We start from the raw sequence: 14,521 nt of genomic DNA, 5'->3' as shown, positions 1-14,521 counted from the left end.
GGCAAACGTTTTCATGTAAGTAGTACAAATTAAAGGCTCTTGGAAGTGGAAGTCATGAAGAACTCTGTCCCCACGCCCTCTCCATCCCAGGATGACTTTCCCAAGGGACCTTCACTTTCCCATGCTGACTATCACTCACACCAGCCCCTAAACAGTTGTGGTCCTTTCCTTCTTCCATCGAAAATGATGTCATCCCAGCACCCGGGAAGTTTAGCTCTCATTCATGATCCACTCATACCTAAGGAGAGCCTCCAGTAGGAAGGGAGTCAGGTCCCAGAAGCGGCTTCTCCACCTCTGTAGCTCCTCGTCCTTGTCCAGGTACCGGTCCCCTCTGCCTGTAACTGTCCCTGGGTGAGAGCCAGGAATCACACATGTCTAAGACAGAATTTTCCATCAGCAATTTCCAAGTAAAAATGAAATAAGATGTGCTCAAATTAAAGGATAAAAAATACTATAATTAATAGGCTCTTCTCATGGTATTTCCCAAAAGGAAATGCCCTACCTGGACTTTGATAAGGGAAGCTATGCATGCTGAGTTCTTGCTTTTGACTTATTACACCAAGTAAGGCTTCAAGGGAGGAAAGAAAAATGTATCATAATTTAACCTGGAAATTAAGCCTGCAAATTTCCACTTTATAAAATATAGAAATGACTCATTGTATGTGCCTGGAAGTTGTCTAAATAATAATAATACGAGCAATCACTTACAGGGCTCTTCCTTTGTGCTAGATACTGTTGTAAGTGTTCCAGCCTTATGACAGTTAAGTGAAGTAAACAATATTAGTATCTCCATTTTACAGATCAAGAGACTGAGACACAGAGAAGTTAAGGAACTTCCCTCAAGGACAGGTGACTCACATTGGAGCCAGGATTCAAACTCAGGCAGTCTGATTTAACCATGCAAGACTGTACTGTACGATACTAGTATGTCATACAAATCCATAATGTAATTAATATACAATGTTACGCTGCCCCTCCAGTATTAGAGTCTCTTTTAAGTCCCCAAGTTATGTGTGAATGAACAAAAGAAACTGATTTCTAGTATTTTAATTATTATAAAGCAGGAGTAATACTGATAGCCCAGAGGCCAAATCTAGCCAATATACGTATTTTGGGGATCGACGTAGTGTTTAAAATAATTTGAATTTGAATGTATTTAGACAAGGCAAGTCCTATCTAGTTAGCCAAGTTCTCACTGCTTCTTATATTACCCACCTAGTCTTCTAGGAGTTTAATTTTTATTTACAACATAATGTTATACAGTATTACATAACACACATTTGGGTTTACATTGAAAAACTGTTCTGAGGCTGGCAGTGTTTATCTGTTATATATTATTCAAGCTAAAAGTCAAAGTTAGTATAATAATTGGCTTCTGATCTTGGCTAAGCCACTGATATGAAGTCATGAGTAGGTCGCTTAACCTCTTTGAGCATCATTTTTATCATTTGCCAAACAGAGGAAACACTATCTATAGTCTAGCCATCTTTCTCTTTTTTTAAAGGAAAAATGAGGTAACATGTGAGGGGAGAGGAGTGTTATTCATTTAATTAACAAATATATACTAAGTATGTATGATGCTCACGCCACTCCCTTAGGTACAAGGTACAAAGATATATAAAATATAATCCCACTCACTCTGGAGGTGGTGAGAAAAGAAAAATGAGTTTTAAAACATAACAAATAGTGCACAGGAGCGTTGACCCCTGTAAGGCGGAGTCCTCAGATGAGGTGTCGTGGAATTTGGACTGAGCCTTGAAATGGGGGTGGGATTTGGCTGGATGGAGACGAGGGGGACACCCTGTGTTTCCAGAAGAAGGTCTTTGGGATATTTAATGACTAGCTGAGTACAATGAATATGCTTCACAGGACTACCTCAGAGCCGTGATCTGACTTTCTGTTTTGTGGTTGGGATGAGACTTACAACCTGGGCTCTCACGGTTTCCTCCCAGGGGGAAGAGACACTGCCGGTCTGGGTGGCAAAGGTGGTCCTTACCGGCTGGATGCAGGCCACAAAGTGTACCAGGTCTCCGAGGCTGAGAAAGATGCAGTCCCCGAGGAGGTGAAGAGAGCTGCGAGAGAGATGGGCCAGAAAGCCTTTCAGCAGAGGTGAGTGGTCCCCGGTGCCTCTAGGGGCAGCGTCGGCCGCTGTGGTGAAATGTCACAGTGGACTCTGGGTAGACCCAGACCTGTGTGATTCTCCACCTCACACAGCAACTTAGACCACAAATCCAGGGCCACCTCCCTCTCCGATGGAGACAGTCAAGTGAACAGAATCTCCCACTCTTTCTACTCAGGCTCATTTAAACGTATTGATTACATGTGATCATATAGAGGAAGAAATTGAACACATGAGAAAGTAAAACGAAAAATATTTCTCTTAAGAGAAACTGAAACCCAAATCACCCCATCTACATCTGTTCCTCGGCCACATGCAGAATTCAGATAACTCTACGTGGTGGGCCCTTCCTGCTGTCAGAAGTCTTGTAGATACACATACACATATACGCACACACACACACACACACACACCCTGCTGAGTGCTGAAGTCACGTGGTCCGGAGGCTGTGCCCTCTGGCAGTGCAGAGAAGGGTAAGGTCAGTGGGCTGATGTGAGGTGAGGCCTGAGATCAGCCGGTATTTGGACATTCCAAGAAGGGAAAACCAAGTGAGCAGAGGCACCAGGGTAGGATAAGCAGAGTGTCTATAATGGAGGAGCCGCTGGAGGTGATGGGGAGTGAGGTTGCCAATCCAGGGGACAGGGTACCAGCTGGGGGTGGTGGGTAGTGAGGTTGACTGCAGAGGCCTTGTCAGTGGGGGGAGGCCTTGAAATCTGGGCCGACAAGCCTGTGGCTCTCAGAGATTCTGAACCACTTTGATCAGAACCACCTAAAATAATGAGAAGAAGCCACATGACGCTTTCACTAGACAATCCACGTGTGTTCCTTGGCTAAAAGTGAAAAATGCCAAAGGACCAGCAAGCTCTCTTTCGGGACTGAGGGCATTGGTAGCGGTTTGGGAGACAGATTTACATTGCCGTGCCCTGTGAAGGAGCTGGGTGCAATTCCAGAAAGCATGCTCCAGCGTATGTGAGTTCTGAAATTCCTCCCACAGAGAACATCTGGTGTTGCATTCTGTACTGTGCTTATACGTCCTGCAAGTAAACAGTTCAGAACAATGGGGACAAAAATGCAAGTCCCTCCCGCCACACCCTCAGGAAAGCCTGCGAGCCTTAGGACCCCCGTGCACTCAGCAGGTAGATAAGACAAAAGTGTTAACTCTCAGCCCTTCTGCTGGCTTCCCTGGAGACCTTGAACAATTGATTTATCCTCACTGGACGTCAGTTTGTTCTTCTGGTGATAGGTGACTTCCCTCCCCTTCCTCTCAGAGGGGTTATGTGGGCAAATAACTATGTTAGGCATGAAAGCAGTTTCAACTTCTCAAAAAAAGATGGGAGGAATTCTATAATGCAAGGTCTCGTTAGAATTAAAATACTGTTCTCCACAGAAAACTAGGCACAGCATTGTAAATCAACTCTACTTCAATAAAATGAAATAAAAATAAAAGATGGCTCTGCATTTCATATAAACAAGTAAGCATTTATTTAGGAAAAGAACTGAATAATTAGATACACATCATCCTCTCCTCCCCAATTAATGATTTCCTGTTGTTTCCACACTGCAAACCTCACAAGTCTAGTCTCAATTTTTGTGCAAGTGAACAAATGGCTAGAATACTCCGACACACACGTAGTTCTCAGGAAGGCAGAATGACCTTGAAGTAGTGCTTGGTACAAGTATATATACAACCCCTCCTCCAATTTCCATGGTAGCAGGAAGGAGCCTGGTTTCATTAAGGACCGTTGCCCCACAGGCGAAAGAAGTTTATCTGTGATAAGGCAGTTAAACTTAGTAAAGAGGAAAATTTAGTAGTAAATTTAGTAGGGAGGAAAGAGAAAAAGTGGGGAAGGGAGTAAGTGAGAAGACCATACACCTCTACTAAATGCTGCCGGGAAGAATCTAAATCCAAGTAAAAGAATACCAGAAGGTGATCGAAATACAGAGGAGGTGGGCGAGGGGATGGGAAAGGAGAAGGCAAAATAAAAACAGACGTGGAAACCCTGAGAAAGACAAGACATAGCCAAACAGACAGAAGAATGGGGCTTTCTACTTTCAGGTTGTAAATACTCCCATCTGATGACTATTCAACTTAGGATGGCTAAATATTTTTCTTAAACTTTTTATCATGAAACTTTTCAAACATAAACAGAAGTAGAGAAAACCATGTAGTGCACCCTGTGGACCTGTCCCTCCAACCTCAAGAAGAAAAATCTGAATCCACTCCCAGTCCCTACCGCTGGGGTATTTTTGAAGCAAATCCAAGGTTGTCTATCTGTTTCTATTCAGATTTCTATCTGAAATATTGAAATGAAATATTTCAGAGCATATCTCTGAAATATTTTATTTTAAAAAATTAAAACAATATTATTATCATGTCTTTAAAAAGTAGTAATTCCTCACTGTCATCTAATAATTAGCTTTAAAGCTATTTTGCAACTCTAGACACAGGCAGAATGAGGTCAAGTTCCCCCATGTATACTTTTATAGCACCCTGTGCCTTTTCTCCATTGTTCTTATCACTCTGTCCCGTTATGTAATTATTTGTGTGAATAGTTGATTCTTCTCCACTGCAAGTTCCTTGAGGGCAGGGTGTCTTGCCCTCTAGTATTTCCCCGGTATCTACACCCAGAACCTGGTACGTGGCAAGCACTTGGTACGTATTTGTGGAATGAATAATACACACATGAGCACAAGCAATGGTATCACCCTTTAATACTCAATTCTGAGACTGGCTAAAACCAGACTGACAGCCAGACCTCTCCATCACCCTAGAGATCCACCAAATTGCCTTGAAGATGGCTTCTTGACATTATCAACATAATAGCATTTAGTTAACATTCATTTGTATCTGGATTGCTGGTTCCTATATATCAAGAATCAATTAACTCAGGAAGAATAACAGAGGTAGACAAGTATAAGACATGCATAAAGCAGAACAGAAACATTAAGCCAATAAAACGTGAGTGAAACCGACGGCGAGGTACTTTTACACACTCAGGAAAGCGTTTGAGGTGGGCACCAGCTGTGGAAATTGTACCCACTACCATTTGCAAAACTAATCAGCCTCAAACAGTAGATCTCAGCCTATGTTTGTTTTCTTCATAACTGATCCAAAATTATAGTATTTAAGTCTGACCTATACGAAAAAGTAAAATGAGAACGAAAATTCTCAGACTCTTACGTAACAGTAAATACACCCTTTAAGGATACACTGTGCCAACAAAATGCAATTAGTCCACATAGATTACTAGGATGTGGAGCAGCTGTGCCCTGCAGTTGATCAGGGTTAAAGCAGCAGAAAGACATATTTTCAGCTAGTTTTGTGGGCTTGAGAGCATTAGCACTGGGAGGCTTGTCTGATCCAGAGGCTAAAATTTCCTATTTCCTTTCCCCACTCCCTGCCTCGGTCTTCATCTTTCAGAATGTTATCAGCTTTGAACACCTTGTAGGTGATCTTTCTGAAAGCTGACCCAACTTGGAATATGATTTCCAGATTTCTTCATAATTAGAACAGCATGTGGTATGTTTTGGATGCAATGTGATCGCACCAGAGGCAGCCCTGTAACTGGACCTAATTCTCATCTCTCTGCAAAGATGAGAGGTCTTACCAGCTGCCTGGCTCCTTGCTTGATATGTGTGTGGGTGTGGGTGTGGGTGTGGGTGTGAGTGCATTTTCCCACTGCTAAGGACTAGCTGTGTCTACACACTTTGTCTAATCTCCCTTCTTTGGAAAAGTACTCATCTCCCTTCTTCGGGAGAAAGCATACTGGCCCCCCAGGGATGAAGAGAGTGGAAGCATATTCTGTAGAATTCATTGTACCAGCTTCTGTACAATGATGCTTGAAGCTTGAGACATAACTTAATCTAATGAAACTTCATAGAGAGATTTAAGAGATTGCCCAAACTAAACATAAGCGGTATTGTTAGGAGGTCAAGTCCTGTACACATATTCCCTTTTGTCCTTCAGAGCAGAGAGTTAATTAGATGTAGAAGGACACCTTGGCATGTCACCTTGGGAAACGACCATTCACGTATCATTAACCTTTCAGGTCTTTATCTTTTGATAGCCAGCGTTATCAAAGTTCCATCCAACAGCGTTTATCGTGTGCCACTGCGTATCAGGCATTGTACTGGTTCTGGAGACTCTAAGAAAAAATGGGACATGTTCCTTCCCCAAGAGGATTAGAAGAGAGAGTATCAGAGAGCATCACATGTAGTAAAGGTATTTTTCATTAACTTTTTGGCTCAGGTGTCCACACACGTACACACACCTGTGTGTAAACATGCATTTTTGTCTGCTGGATCTCAATGTAAAGGATATTTCCTACTGTGGAAAGTAAAGTTTGAAAAACACTATGATAGCACAAAATAGATATATGTATTAAAAGCGATAAAGTGCATTGGTTCCATTGTAGGTATCTGTAGAAGATACGTGAAAGAGAATGATCATGGAGGGATCAAGCAAGACTTCCTAGGATGTGGCCTTGAGCTGGGTCTTGACCCTCGAGTTGGCGTTAGGCAACCCAGCCAGGTGGTAGGGCCAGAATTGCACGTCTGCTCCGTGGGAGTCAAAGCCTAACATGATTCCAATAAGCCTCTAGTGCTGTGCCCTGAGATGGATGGATTCTTCCCAGTGCCCGGCCCGACAGGGAAGAATAAAGGCCATTCATCCTCTCTGAGCATTTGTGGTTTCTGTTCCAGCCCAAGGCAGTAGAAATATACTCTCGGTAAGCGTTTCAGCTCTGCACCTGGGATCCCTCCCTCTGACATTGCATGCTTGCACGCGCGTGCGTGCACACACACACACACACACACACACACACACAGAGCAGTGTAGAAGACTGTGGTATGGTTAGGCTTTTGAGATATGCATTCACCATTCCCTGTCCTGGTATCAGCACCCTTTCCATTCATAGAAGTTTCTAGGAATGTGTGATTAAATTAGTGTATTATGGACACGATGCTACAAAACCATCTACTTATGATTAAAGATCCTGCGTTTTCAATAATTCTGAGTCTTATTTGTATTTCAGTCATTCATCTCAGTTTATTTGGAGCATCTGTTCTGCTCAGTATCATGCTAGGCACCGGGCAGATAAAGATGAGAAAGACCGAAGGAGCAAAGAGTCCAGCTGGGGAGACAGGAAGCAGACACAACTAGAGCACAGGTAGCAACCGCTCCAATAGACATAAGCATGAAATGATATGAGAGCACAGGAGACAGACCTGAAGATCAGAGCAGGCTTCCTGGAGGAGGTGATCATTGATTTGAGCTCTGAAGAGTTTGTGGGAGTTAGTAGGCAAAGAAGCAGGGAAAGGCACTCTGGATGGGAGAGAAGCCCAGGCAGGGCTCAAAGGCCCTGGGCGCATGGTATGTTCAGGAAACTGTGAGTGCACTGACGGGGCTGTAGCAGAAGGAAATAATGAAAAACGATAAAAGGAAACACTATACTGGCAGGATAGAATTTCAAAGCTACAATAATATTAAAACACAACTATCCTAACAAAAACACACAGTTGGCAATTTCAGAAAACTCTTGGATTTTTTACGTAGCAACACATTTATTTGCATTCTTTGGGTCTGAACTGTTACCCTGGTCGACCAAATTAGATGTCCTGGATCTTAAAAAGCAAGCCATGGGATCTCTCAAGGAATCTGCCACATGAACAGACCATGTGCCAGCATCACGGCACGCCTCTGGGATATAGCAACAGTGTGCTCCAGGGCTGACTCAGACAGGCTCATGTGAGCCAACCACGTACATTTCTTTCTAACTCAGGGCTCAGGGGCCTCACTATTGGTAGCTTAAAATCGATCACCAGGGAAATCAGCAAACACTACAAATCAGGGCTTCTTTACCCCTGCAGGGCGACTTGTTAACCATTTTGCAGCACATCACTGTACACACAATCCTCTCTTTTGAAACTTTCACCGGAGACATCACTTCTTGCTTTTTCTCCCCAAAAGCAAGAGTTACCAAGGAGTTTGCTACAGGGCTGGCAGTAGATGAACGGAAGTTAAAGACCCACATGGACGTGATTTCAGCTGCTGTCTTTTTCACCCTCTGATTTTAGGTTAAAAGAGATCCAGATGAGTGAATATGATGCTGCAACCTACGAAAGGTTTTCAGGTGCTGTTCGACGGCAGGTGCACTCCCTCCGAATTATCCTGGATAATTTACAGGTAATCAACATTTATGGACCAAGAAAATAATCTAGGCCACCTCACCTTTCCTTCTGTCCAGGAAGCAGTCATGTGACCAGCAGCCCTAAAAGGCATCAGACTCCCCGATTTCCCTCATATAGACCTATGAGCATCTCACCTCTACTAGAAGTCCACAAGTAGAATTCTCTTCCTACAAATCATTCTATTGTGAATGACTCTCCAGGTAACGAGGGGAGCATTTTGAATCATCCAGGCTGAGCATCCTCGATGCACCCTGGCCCCTCTTCCTCCGGCCCCCACATTGCCAGCCTCTTTGCAGTTTCACAGCCTGGTCCCCTCTGAACTAGTTAATGTTACTGTTGCCCATAAAAAAATACTAAGATGCTTTAATATTTCTTAAGCAAAGATTTGTTATGTGGAGATTTTACACTTGAGATCGTGTTCTGACCACTTTGCACAGGTAATTAAGGAAGGGCTAAGCATTCTCTAAAATCACAAATGACATAAGATCGCTTTGCCTGGAGAGAGAAGCCTCATTTCGGGGGAGAAGGGGCAGGGCTAGGAGCCCAGCTGTGACATGCTTCACTCTGCTCTGGAATCTTCGGTTCCTTTCCTTGAGTGTTTGAGGTCAATTGCTTTCAGTCATGCCCCTTCCCTCTTTGGTGCCTGATTTTGGTGGTTCTTTTGAGGGGATATTTTATTATTACTTGCTAGTTATTGGAGGTAGGTTTTCATGATGTACTTTTTAAAAACTTTGTATTTTTTTTTCTTGAAATATAGTCAGTTCACAATGTTGTTCAATATCTGGTGTACAGCACAATGCTTCAGTCATACATGAACATACATGTATTCATTTTCATTTTCATATTTCTTTCACCGTAAGTTACTTCATGATGCACATTTAATCCACCATCTTAACTTCAAACTGAGAAAGTCTCATTTTTAAAAAGCTCTAAACTGCATCAAGAGATTAGGAAAAGTTTCATCATTTCCAAAGGGAAAGGTCTTCGTAATGATTAACGAGATGCCTAATTTCAAAATCTATGAAATGTAAGACTTAAGCTGTTTGCTTTTTTTAAAAAAATTCATATGCAGTTATTTAAGATAAAACACCTCAAGACTTAATGCAAACTATGTAAACAACATAACGTTGAATGATTGACTTTTCTTCCATAGTCACTGGCTTGGCAAGTGCTTATTGCCCTAGGCATTGAAGGCAGCTTCTGGGTGGGCTCTGAGCTCCAGGGCAGGGCAGTAAGCGAATAAGAGCCAAAAGTGGGTGGTTCACGGGAAATGAGGGTCATGGGAGATGGTGCTTATATACGACTGAAGAATGAGTATGGTTCTGTCATTCATTCATTTCTTAAGTTCATGATGCACACCAGGCATTAGAAATAGAAAAATCAAATGCAGCCCCTGTCCTCAAAGAAGGAACTTAAAGAAGATAAATACTCAGTTTCCTAAGTTCTGCAGAGAAGTACGTGCATGAATGAGCTGATGAATGAGAAGAGGCTTCACAGAGGATGTAATGCTTGAGTTCACTCTTGAAAGATGCTGAGGAAGTTTCCAGGCAGTTGAGAAATCAAGGCATTCCAGACAGAGGACGCAGCACGTACAGGTGCATGGAGGCATGGGAGAGCACAGTGAGTTCTGAGAAGGGCGTTTTGTTCCATGTGACTAAGACCATGTACATGGTGGCAGACGGTGCAAGGGAGAAGGCTGTCCCAGTCGTGAGGACCAGCTCGTGACTGGCCCTGGATGCCATGAGAACATTGCACAAACAGGCCATTGGAGGATTCCCAGTAGTAGAAGGGATGCAAAAATGCACTTTTAATTGAAGGAATCAGAATCCTTATCTGCTATTAGTTAATGTCTTGATTGGTATTCACTGGGCACAAGGCTATAGTTACTTTTACAAACATCTTTGCATTAAATCCTCACATCAACCCTTTAAGATAAATGACATTATATTTATAAGATCAGCCAAAGGAAGAAAAATCAGACCCACTACTATGACTTCTTAAAGTAGGGACAAATTAAGCCTGGGTGAGAATTAGGGTTAACGTTAAGGAATGACTCTTCTGCTAAACACCTCAGCGATGAGACCAGTATCAGACAACCACTTCCAGTTTTGCTTCCAGCTTTCAAAGAGAGACATGAAAGGAAACTATGAAGGACTCAAGGAAAAGCAACAAATAAGATTAAATAGATGGAAAAGAAGAAATTGGCACCCCAAAAAACCATAAAGGGATTGGGATTAATAACTTTCTAAATATCCTCAAATAGTGTAAATAATTATCTCAGGGAAGTTACCATTCTTTCTTCCTCTGGAAATCTGAAAAAGAGAAAATAGGCTTAAATCATAGCAAGAAAGAGTTTTAAAATATAAGAAAGGAAATAAAAGTGATTTAATCCTTAAATGAGTACCTAAAAAGGATGTGGAACGTCCATCTCTAGAAATCTTTACAAATAACACCAGTGTTTTAATAATAGCAAGCATTTATTGAGCAATTACCATGCCTTACATTATTAGCATCATCATCAAGATCTCTTCCATCATCATCATCATTATCATCAAAATCATTATCACTTAGTGGCTAATAGTGCCAGCTGTGGAGCCAGACAGCCTGGGTTCTGTAAAATGGGAAAAACAGATAACTGGGCAGCTATTAAGATGAACGAAGATGATACATGTAAACCATTGAAAAGAATGCCTAGCATATAGCATTCTCTACAGAAGCACTGGCTGCACCATTCCCTTCATTGCACTTGCTAATATTCATCAGCTGGACTGCAGGCCAGGTACCCAGTCAGGTACTTTACATTCATTGTGCTCGTTAATCCTTACAACCACCAGTCAGTATTATTTTCTACATTTGATAGATGAAGAAACTGAGACACAGATGTCATCTCAACTTTTAGTGAGGGAACTAAGGATTAGAAAGATGACGTAGCTTGTCCTAGGTCCCTGTGGCTGGTAAACCAGATGTCTGAGCCCAAAGCTCAGGTCTCTATTACCTGTTAGGCCTGTTACCTTCTTCCAACTCAACAATTCTATGAAAAGCTTAATTCTCACATATACTCTTATGACATTTTGCACTATTATCCAAATGCAAACCCAGACTCCTCATCTGGTGTTAGTTAATGTCTTGATTGGTATTCACTGGGCACTAGGCTATAGTAACTTTTATAAACATCATTGCATTTAATCCTGACATCAACCCTTTAAAATAAATGACATTATATGTACAAGATCAGCCAAAGAAAGAAAAGGCAAACCCACTACTGTGACTTCTTAAAGTATTTTTAAGTGTTTCCCTAACTGAATCTTTGTTTTTAAGCCATAGAGGTGTTATGTTCAAGCGGCCCTTCTACTTCTCAATTTAGAAAGATAATGCCAGTTGAAAGCACAGCTACTGACCAAGGATAGGCAGGGCCTCGTGTGGAATATGTCTTCAGATTGCAGCCAGAACAAGACAGCCTTGATGTGGTCCCCTTTGGGCATCTCCTGCCAGTCCTGTGTGGCTCTGATTGACTAATAACGTCCAGCTATTTTGAGGTTGTTGAGTAATCCCAGTAACCATGGGTGTTTCCTTGGTGAACAAAGTCTGGCCAGGGCGTAGCAGATCATCACTTGAGGTGATTTCTCAAAGCCCAGCTGCAGGCCCACGCACTGGTTCCGGGCGGCTGGGCGGAGGTCTGAGGAAAGGGAATGTCATTGCCGTTTATGTTAACATGGCTTCAGCATATGCCTCTGATGCGTCACGTGTCACTCTTTTCAATTAAGACAGCTATTGGGGGTGGGGAGGGTATAGCTCAGTGGCAAAGTGCGTGCTTAGCATGCATGAGGTCCTGGGTTCAATCCCCAGTACCTCCATTAAAAATAAATAAATAAACTTAATTACCTCTCTCCACTGCCCCACCAAAGAGGCAGCTGTCACCAGTTACCTTCCTTTGTTTCTTGACCGGATTCTTCACACAATACCATAGAGTCTTGGCTATCAGAGCCTTTATGAAGCAATGGCAAGAATTTTCTTATTAGAATAGTAGATAACTTCAGTTAGACTTGGTTTAGAATCTGAATCTCTGATTCTAGCTTTCCCTAACAAAAGAAGCTGTCCATTCCTACAAAAAGCCACTGATTTTAATCATATCTTCTCTCCAGTGTTTTTTTCTAATCTACAATCAGTCATTTCATCCTCAGGCTAAACTTAATTAGCCTTTCTCTGATTGCTTTGCCTAGCATGGTGTCTCCATGAGCCAACAGTTATGTTCGTTTTTTTCCCCTTTAGTGGTTCAAAATGAGCTTGTGTTCAGATAAACGGTGTTTTTGAACACACTGACCTGTGACATGCACTGTGCTGGGCACTGAGGTCACAGAGGTTAATAAGATATTGTCCCCGCACTCAACAAAGGTTGAAGTCTCAGGGGCGGGAAGACAGGCACCGTCACAGATCATTTCAGTTTAATATGTAAGCGTCTTGGTGGAAGGATGAATTGAACACAGTGGATGCCCAGAGGAAAGGGCTTCTAGGATAGACTTTGAAGGAAAGGATCCATGACCTGGGTCTTGAAAGACTCATGGGTATTAACCAAAGGAGGGTGAAAATAGTGCCTGCCCAGCAGGGGGCGCAGCATAGACGAAAGCCTGACACCGCGGTCTCAGGTGTGAGCCGAGGGCCCACCAAAGGCAGGGGCACCACTCAGTGTGAAATGCAGAAGCATTTGAGGCTGGGAGGCAGGCAGGTGCCAGGTAAGGGACTTTATTGTAAGCCCCCATTTTGCTGTATGTAAAAATTGGAAAGCGTTTCCCTATTCCTTTTACTTAGTCTGTAATAACTGTATTTCACCCAGTGGACAGTAACTGAATATCTATTTTGCCTAAGGGTTCTTGACCTCAACGATTAACCTTCTAGTAAAGAAGACGTGTGTATAGTTGTAACAGAAGCCACAATACAGTAAATGCCACAGAAAGGTTTTTAACAAGGTGCTATGGTTATGTAGACAGATGTGTGAGCAGCTTCTAGGCTGGTCAGTTAGGGAAAGACTCACAAAGGGAAGGTCATTTGAGCTGGACCATGAAGGATGAGTATGGTTTTACTGGCAACTCTTCTAAGGATGCGGGTGGAAAGACAGTCTTGACCAGAGCTTTTCAAACCATCTGTGGAGAAGGACCATGTTTGTTTTTTCTTTCAATTAATCACAGACTAACACTTTTATAAAATAAACTGGAAATGAATTACTGGAAAGAAAAGATACAAAAATAATACACAAAATCCAAGCCTATATGATTTAATATTAGATTCAACAAACATAAAAGTACTTGATCAAATTGCCATAAAAGTTTCTAAATCCTGACTGTCAATTTCTGTTCCTTATTTCATCATGGACCACTAACAGGTATTTACACACCAAAGCCAGTCTGTGTACCTCTGGTCTAGACAGAAGAAACCACTGAGCAGAGGACAGTGACTTGAATACAAGGCTGTTTAGAGAATGGCAAATAGTCCCGGTGACTAGAGTTCAGAGCTTTGGGATAGGCTTGTGGGCAGGGAGGGTAGTAGGAGAGATAACTAGAGAGACGGTGAATCCATGCTGACTGTCCTTTATCATCAGTGAGGAACGTGGCCATGACTGAGAAAGGCAGTGTTGTGGTTTTATTTTCTCTAGAGAGTTTCACAGCCGTGGAGAGAGAAAGTATCAGGGAAGAGAGAGGTGGAAGCCAGGAAATCAAATCATAAAATTACTTCAGTTATTCAGGTCAAGTTATCCCAACCAGGATAACTGAAATGAAAATAGGAAAAATGGAACAGTATGGAGGTAGGACAAGAAGACAGTGACTGATGGAACATGGGGCAAGGGGGATGGTGAGGTTTTCAAGCCCTAGAGGCCAGAAACAAGGACCATAGGAAGAGGAGAGACTTGTGGAGAAAGCAAATGTTTGGTTTGGACACCTATGAAAAAATGTCAAGCATTGAAGATTCTAAGATGTGACTCTGGAGTACAGGATAGGTTTGCATATCTGTGTAGATATGTCTATTTTTATGGTCGTCTGTGTAGACAAACAGCCCAAGTCAAGAGGGGGAGATGTGTGGACAAAGATGAGAGTGCAGAGCAAAGAGAGGGAAAGGTGGAGACAGCCCTGTCAAGGAATGTCTGCATTTCCAGGGAGAACAATGAAATGCTAGTTACTCTTTCTTAGCACAGGAATGGCTCATCGCTCAGTGGAGGGCATC

The 14,521-nt window shown here is 42.5% G+C and overlaps 1 protein-coding gene across 3 annotated transcripts in view; it reads left to right on the top strand.

The window, feature by feature from the left end:
- Nucleotides 1-14,521, top strand: part of VWA8 (von Willebrand factor A domain containing 8) — a 297,615-nt gene that overhangs the window by 251,200 nt on the left and 31,894 nt on the right. For all 3 annotated transcript variants that reach the window (XM_064493121.1, XM_064493122.1, XM_031466068.2), the window contains exons 39-40: nt 1,953-2,109; nt 8,195-8,303. In XM_064493121.1, the coding sequence (XP_064349191.1) occupies nt 1,953-2,109; nt 8,195-8,303 (266 nt within the window). The remainder of the gene's footprint in view (nt 1-1,952; nt 2,110-8,194; nt 8,304-14,521) is intronic.

The sequence above is a fragment of the Camelus dromedarius genome, chromosome 13 (assembly GCF_036321535.1).
Source record: "Camelus dromedarius isolate mCamDro1 chromosome 13, mCamDro1.pat, whole genome shotgun sequence".
Taxonomy (NCBI): Eukaryota; Metazoa; Chordata; class Mammalia; order Artiodactyla; family Camelidae; genus Camelus; species Camelus dromedarius.
This window is presented reverse-complemented; position numbering and strand designations above follow the sequence as displayed.